General features: G+C 50.4%; 1 protein-coding gene across 1 annotated transcript; it reads left to right on the plus strand.

Moving 5' to 3' along the window:
- The first annotated feature begins 229 nt into the window (after positions 1 to 229).
- Positions 230 to 6,908, plus strand: LOC104404656 (endothelin B receptor-like). Its single transcript, XM_010013139.1, has 7 exons — positions 230 to 753; positions 2,508 to 2,620; positions 3,095 to 3,299; positions 3,979 to 4,128; positions 5,068 to 5,201; positions 5,864 to 5,972; positions 6,759 to 6,908. Exons 1-7 carry the CDS (start codon positions 265 to 267, stop codon positions 6,906 to 6,908), a joined length of 1,350 nt encoding a protein of 449 aa, XP_010011441.1. The 5' UTR covers positions 230 to 264.
- Positions 6,909 to 7,397: the final 489 nt, after the last annotated feature.

Raw genomic sequence — 7,397 nt, forward strand, 5'->3', positions numbered from 1 at the left:
AATACTGGGTAAGAGGCATAAAAGACTGTTTTCCTTGTAGTTTGTTTCACTAAGCAGGCATGTTCAGTTTTAGGAGTGAAGAGTCCCACACACAGGGGTCTGGCTTTGCCCAGATGGGATCTCATCTGGTGTTATTTCTGCTCACTGTGATGATGGACTTTCTCATCTCGTTTCTCCTTCCCTTGCTCACCCTGTTCTCTCCCTTGTTCCTCTCTCCATCTACAGATCCAATCGAGACCCACGCAAGGGCGTCCCCTGAGCATTATGAGGACTCCTACAGCCAGCTTAGCTGGTCAGTCCTCAATGGCAAAAGTCCCAGCTCCCACCACTCTGGCCATTTTCCTGGCTTGCCTCTTCTCTGGGGCACACAGCCAGACCCCAAGGGCTTTCCAGGAGAGCACCGTCCCCTTCGAGGTGGTCAGCCAGGATCAGGTTTACAGCCTGGTCCAGCCAAGCCTGTTCCAGGATAACAGGCAGTCGAACTACTCGGAGAGCTTCTCCAGGAGCACCAGCTCTGAGCCACCCCTGCTGCCTGTGTGTGTGAAGCCCGCAGATATCAGACACATCTTCAAATATATCAACACCATCGTGTCCTGCACTATCTTCATAGTAGGGATCATTGGCAACTCCACACTCCTGAGGATCATTTACAAGAACAAGTGCATGAGAAATGGGCCGAATGTCCTCATTGCCAGCTTGGCACTTGGAGACCTGCTCTACATCCTCATTGCTCTGCCCATCAATGTGTATAAGGTAGGTTCCATGCAGCATGAGTGCTGCAGCAGCCTGGCAATTGCAGGGGAGGCATCTGGTAGAGGCTGCCCAGAGAAGCTGTGGCTGCCCCATCCCTGGCAGTGTTCAAGGCCAGGTTGGACACAGGGGCTTGGAGCAACCTGCTCTAGTGGAAGGTGTCCCTGCCCGTGGCAGAGGCTTCGAACTGGCTGAGCTTTAAGGTCCCTTCCGTTGCGAACAAGTCTCTGATTCTATGATCTGCTCCCGCCTGCCTCTGTGCCCTGGGGACAGAGGCATCAAAACGAGCCTGCTCCTTTTTGCATTACGTTTTGGCAGGGGAGGCAAGGAGGGTGTTTCTGTTCTCCAAAGGATGAGAAAAACATAAACAGACAAAAAGCTCAGAGTACATTCCTAGGAAAGCAGAGGTGTCTCCAGCTACAGCTGCGTTACACAGACACACACAAGCACGCAACCTTGCAGATCTTTTCAGTCTCATCTAAAATTGTAAGAAAAGAATCACTTGCAGTCTTCTGACATTGCAACACAATGTTGCTTTCAGCTGAGCAAAAATTCTTGTTCTTGTGCACTGGGCACACTTCTCACAGCACAGGTCAGTTAATCAGCCTCAAGCCAATATAGTTTTTATTTTAGATAAATGCGGAGACTCTTCCTGGAACAAGGAAGAGAGCTGTGTTATAAACCAGGGGCTTCTTGCAGAAGCACTGCCTCCTAAACATGAGAGAAGAGGCACGCAAAGAAGCAGGGGAGCCTGAGCTCTGCAGCAGACCTGAATGAGACCCCGGTTAAGAGCCGAAGTCGTGTTACAGTATCTGTGAGATGCATCTGAGCTATTACAGCTCTTTCTCACCCACTGCTCGAGTTTCTGGAGCCAGAGGTTTCTGTGAAGGGTTGGAAGGGGTGCTGTGAGATGGAGTTGGAGCTCCACAGGGTTTGTTTGCCAAAGGGAAGCTTTGGCCTTAAAAGTGCAAACAGAGTGCCAGAGGAGTCCTGGATCAAGCTGGCTGGATGCTGGGGGGAGAAGGCAGAGAAATTTGGAGTAGGGAGAAGTTGAGAACAACCAGATGTGGCTGGCAGAGGGTCTGAAATCACTGTGAGTAGATATCCTTCAAGTGAAAGTCAACTGAAAACTATGAAGGTTTTTTAGCTTGAAACAGACATGTTCTCCCGATTGATTTGTCTTGCTGCTGAGGCCAAACTAAAGAGCTTGGTTCTGAGTACGGGTAACCTTGGGGTGGGCTTCAGGTGTCAGGTTGTCACTCTCACCCTTATGAGGGAGTACCCTGGATTTCTCCTGCCTTCAGAGCATCTTGTCCCCACTGATACCCTCTGCTTGCCCCAGCTCAGCCTGGGGCCCCAGTATGTGTTCTATAAGGAATCTAAGTGTGGTAAAGGGTCAGAGTATGATAAGGGTGGCTTTGAAAGCCACCCGAAAGAAGCTGTCCTTGCGACCCAAAGCCCATTGCAGCACTTAGGATTCAGATCCATTCAGAGTCCGGGGTCAGGTCCTGGTGTCTGGACCATCCTTCTGTCTAACTGTCAACACACCTCACATTGAGCCCTTGAGGAAACAAATGATTCCCAGTTCAACACAAAACACCGGACAGCACACATTGAGTAATCCCAGCGAGGGAACCTCAGAGTGCTTGCAGTTGCTCTTTGTGGGCTTCTCATACCTTGTGGGTAACCACCTGCTCAGTCAGAAAGCTGGACATGCTTTCCTGTAGCAGTTTGTTAACACTGTGGTTCTTCCCCAGCTCTTGGCAAAGGACTGGCCCTTTGGTGTGCAGGTGTGCAAGCTGGTCCCCTTCATCCAGAAGGCTTCAGTAGGCATTACGGTCCTCAGCCTTTGTGCTCTCAGCATTGACAGGTGAGAAGCACTTCTACAGCTGCACTGCCCAGCCTGACCCATATTTGACTTACAGCAGGTACCCTCTCTGTAACTAAAAGGCAGACTGGAGGGCAGCTTGGTCCCGGGACAAATTCAGAGGTGGAGACAGAGTGCTGTCATGTAGAGTTGAAATCCATCAGGAACTGACTCTGGTGACAGTTTAAATCCTGCTGGAAAAGGTTGAGGGGAGGGTCATGATGTGCTGGAACAACTGCTGGGGTGGTGGGGAAGGGTGGCATCTCCCCAGTGGCAAGTAGATGTTGGCCGAGGACAGCTGCTATCAAGCCCTTTGATCTTTCCCATTCCACTGAAAGGGAAGGTTCAAAGGTGGAGAAGGAAGGCATAAGGGAAGGGTCTTTGGGGACAACTCTGCTCTGCACCTTCTCAGCCCCTTCCTGACAGTTGCTTTCCTCACTCTAACCTACTCCTGCTGTGTTTCCACACTCTGGGCAGGTACCGAGCAGTGGCGTCCTGGAGTCGGATCCAGGGGATAGGAATCCCCATGTGGAAGGCAGTGGAGGTGATGCTGATCTGGGCAGTGGCCATCGTGCTTGCAGTGCCTGAAGCTATAGCCTTTGACATGGTGGAGCTCAGCTACTGGGAACAACACCTTTGGGTGTGCATGCTTGCCTCCGAACAGAAATCCAGGTTCATGATGGTATGTATTCTGTTGCACCCCAGCTGCACTGCAAGGGAGAGGGAGACACAGGCAATGGAAGCATCCTTTCTCCTTGGTTAGAGGATCTACATCCTCTAGAGCATCTACAGATGCTTCTGTAGATGGCTTCTTCTAGCCATGAGGGTGAGCACAGGGAGAGCAGTATCAGACAAGGCAGTTTAGTGGCAAGGTGCAGAACTGCTTCTAATCTGGGTCCAGAAAACAGACCTGATCATTGTTAAGCTAAATCGTGTCTTCACCATCCACATCAGAAGGCCCTGACACATCTCAGGAAGCTTCAGAACCTGCTTCACTGTTCCAGCAGGCCAAAGAGGTTCTCCACAAACAGCCTGCATGGGTAACCTTTATCACAGGGCCACCTAAGGGCAAGCAAGGGAATGAAAACCCTTATACACAAAAGCTCCTTGCAGCTGGTTCTTGGACAGGAGTGCTAGATGGGACTGTCAGCCAGATGTAAACCAGCCTTTACTGCTGTAGGTTAGAACACATGCACCAACCTTGCGGGAAATATGTGCACTTAGCACAGGAGCTAACACACTTCCACACATCAGAAGTGTCTGATTCAGGCCAGCATCACTGTCAGGGACCAGGTCAGCTCATGCCCCACATATCCCCCCACCTTTCCCCAGTTTCCAGTTGCTTTTTCCTTTGCCTGTAGTTCTACCATGATGTGAAGGACTGGTGGCTTTTTGGCTTCTATTTCTGCCTCCCCTTGGTATGCACTGGCATCTTCTACACCCTCATGTCATGTGAGATGTTGAGCAAGAGAAACGGCATGAGAACTGCTCTGAATGACCACATGAAACGGGTAAGAAAACCAAGAAGGCAGAAACTGGTATCTCCCAAACAGGAGGGAGAGCTACTGAAGGGATCATGCACCTGCCCCTGTGAAGGACTCGTATGAGCACAGAGAAGCTGTGGCTGCCCCATCCCTGGCAGTGTTCAAGGCCAGGTTGGACACGGGCTTGGAGCTACCCGCTCTAGTGGAAGGTGTCCCTGCCCGGGGCAGGGGTTGGAACTGGATGAGCTTTAAGGTCCCTTCCAATCCAAACCATTCCATGATTCTATGGTTCTATGAGCTGACATAGCCTCAGAGGGGTCAACAGATATTGGCACACTGGATTAAACCAGGGAGATAAGCCTTCAGCTTTACAGTCTCCAGCTTCAAGGACAACCCAAACTACTAGCCTTATGATCATGGACCAGCTTGATTTCCAACTTCTTATGGTCATTTATCCCTGGCCATGCTGTGCCAGCCCAGATCATGCCAAACTGGACAAGATGCTGAATATGCCTTATCACAGACAAGGGGTACAGGGAAAAAGAGTAGTTTATTGTCCCCTCCTACCCTTTGCAGAGTGATCCCTTGAGGCAGAGCAGCTGGTTGTCAGAGTAATACAGAGTGAAGGGTGGATGGATGATGGATATCCCCATTGATTATGATATACTCCCCATGTTCCAGGGAATATCACCCCAGCAAAGTCAGCAGGAGCAATGGTGTGAGTCTGGTCCATATTGTGCTACTCGTACCCTACACCCTTCTGCAGCCTGGATGTCAGTCTTCCTCATGATACAGGATTTAGAACCTTTAGGTTTTTCTTTGGGCTTCAAAACAGGTGCCCAGCATCATCAGTCTACAGAAATTACTTGAAGGGCCCTTGCTGAGCATGGGGAGATGGTACTTTGCTCCATTTGCACCCTAATGCTCAGCCAGACCCCTTCTCTCCTGACCACCTTCTCTTCACAGCGCCGGGAGGTGGCCAAGACAGTGTTCTGCCTCGTGGTGATCTTTGCACTCTGCTGGCTTCCTCTCCACCTCAGCCGCATCCTCAAGAAGACCATCTATGACCAGATGGACCCCAACAGATGTGAGCTGCTCAGGTAGGGGCAGCAGCAAGAGGGCACCGGGCTGGTAGCCCCAGCGGCCACTGGCAGAGGCTCTGTGGACTCATGTCAGGCTGGTGGAGTTGCCTTCCAAACACCTTGTTTCAGTAGCTCCTATTGTAGATGGCATTGCTCTTCTGAGCAAAATCAAAGGGTGGGGAGGGACCATTATAAGAGGAAAAATTAAAATTTGAAATGTTTCTATAAAGCTGTGGGTTAAAGAGGGCTCCTGGGCAGAAAAAAAAATCCCTGCAGGGCTACAGGGGATGCAGGACATTTGAGGGCTGTGCACACTTTTTGACACATGGTAGGTGCCCGTCTTCCTCTCTCCTCTGTACCAACCACACTAAAATCCAGTTCAGACCAGACACAGCTACTTGAGTTTGCCTGAGTTTGAAAACATCAAAGTTACCAGGGGAAATCAGATCTCATGCTTTTGTTTTCCTTAGGAAATGCTTCTCACAAGAAAAAAACATGGGGTGGTTGCCCATTTGTGGGAGGGACTGTTCTGTGCTAAGCTGTATGTTATCAGTCGCCAGCCCTCCATGGAAGCAGGCTTCTGGGTCAGGCAATGTACAGGGAGTTTGGAAACCCTCCCTCAGTTCTCCGCTCTGTGAGCTTCCAACACGCCTGCCCTCTTCTCTCTCCTCTGGCCTCAGTTTCCTCCTTGTGATGGATTACTTCGGGATCAACATGGCCTCCCTCAACTCCTGCATCAACCCTGTGGCTCTCTACTTCGTTAGCCGGAAATTCAAGAACTGCTTCCAGGTAGGATTGATCCCTCCAGAGCTCCTGGCTACAGTGACCATTCCCAGACACCAGCATAAGCTCCCATGGACCAGACACGGTGCAGATAGAGACAACCCCATTGCAGCAGACTTCTGTGTTCCTGAGATGAATGGAAAGGAGCTGCCACCAGCCCACAGGGTTCTCCCATTTGTTCATGTAATGATCATATTTATCCCAGTTTTTCCCCTTGCTAGATGCTTCTCTTCCCAGCTCCCAGTATGCCAGAGCTTGTTGCTGTCTGATGGGAGGTCTTTTGCCAGTGCAGGACAAGCAAAAAAAGTCCCTCTCATTCTGAATCAGAAACATCCCCACAAACCATTAGACCAGAGATGGGATGCTTTAAATGTTGAGCCCAAGTTATTCAAAGATCATTTTCAGAAGTAGTCGAGCCCTGAGAAAGGAAAGGGGTGAGACGAGAAGAGATAGAAAGGGATGGGAAGAGAATCACCTCTTAGCTGCAGTGTCAAAAAGAGCTGAGCCCAGCTAAGCATTACCTGTATTTTCTGTACCCTAAGGATAAGAAAACACAACTTCAAAAGGTACCCAAGATTTCAGTATCTTCATTTCCAATCCACACCAGCCCTACCATGGAAAACCTGATCCCAGCAGATCTGCAGGATGGCAAAGTTTGGAAGTGCAGGCTGCGATCCCCGGCCTGGCACTGTGCACATTGACTTGCCAGCACCAGTAACGGAATATTTCCTTCTCTTTTACCCTACAACCCACACCTGTAACCTCTCTCTCCCCACTTTTGTCTCCTCGCAGTCCTGCCTGTGCTGCTGGTGCCAGAGACCTGCTCTGAGCATCACACCGACGGATGACAAGGGCTCTGTTGGGAAGTGGAAAGCCAATGGGCAGGAGCTCGGGCTGGACCAGAGCATCTCCCGCTTGAGTAACAAGTACAGCTCTTCGTAAAGCCGTGCCTCCAGTGCGGCCAAGAGGAGAAGGCTCTGTGCCAGGATGGCAGGACTCCTCCATTGCTCTCGCATCGGCCATTTCTTGGCTGGGCCTGAATCATTTTTGTCTTCATGTCATAACCCACCTGGAAGGAGCTGTAGCATTTCTCAGACCCCTGGGACTAGCTCTGAACACAGGCTCTGTACTATTCCGATCCATACCCTTGTCTGAGCCACTTCTGGAGGAGAGGGAAGAGGATGCAGATCCTCACATGATTTTTCATTTCCTTGCAGGAAAACCAAATGACTTATGGCCATTTGTCTTGGGTGGAAATGTGGGGTGGAGAGATGTGTTTGAAAAGGGAAGGAAGGTTGAGATGTGGTCACTTTGAGATGAATGTGGGATGAGGAGGAGAGGGAGAGGACCATGAGTGACAATTTCCAGCTGAAGAAGCCAAAGAACAGCTTTGGTAACATCCCTTATAATCCCCCTCTGTCACTGGGACAG

Source organism: Nestor notabilis, unplaced genomic scaffold, assembly GCF_000696875.1.
Source record: "Nestor notabilis isolate BGI_N333 unplaced genomic scaffold, ASM69687v1 scaffold25830, whole genome shotgun sequence".
NCBI lineage: Eukaryota > Metazoa > Chordata > Aves > Psittaciformes > Psittacidae > Nestor > Nestor notabilis.

Excerpts from the sequence above, each read along its gene's own strand:
- LOC104404656 (XM_010013139.1), top strand. The coding sequence starts at position 265 with ATGAGGACTCCTACAGCCAGCTTAGCTGGTCAGTCCTCAATGGCAAAA. Across the intron at positions 5,202-5,863 it reads AACAGATGTGAGCTGCTCAG|TTTCCTCCTTGTGATGGATT; the intron begins GTAGGGGCAGCA and ends CTCTGGCCTCAG. Across the intron at positions 5,973-6,758 it reads AATTCAAGAACTGCTTCCAG|TCCTGCCTGTGCTGCTGGTG; the intron begins GTAGGATTGATC and ends GTCTCCTCGCAG.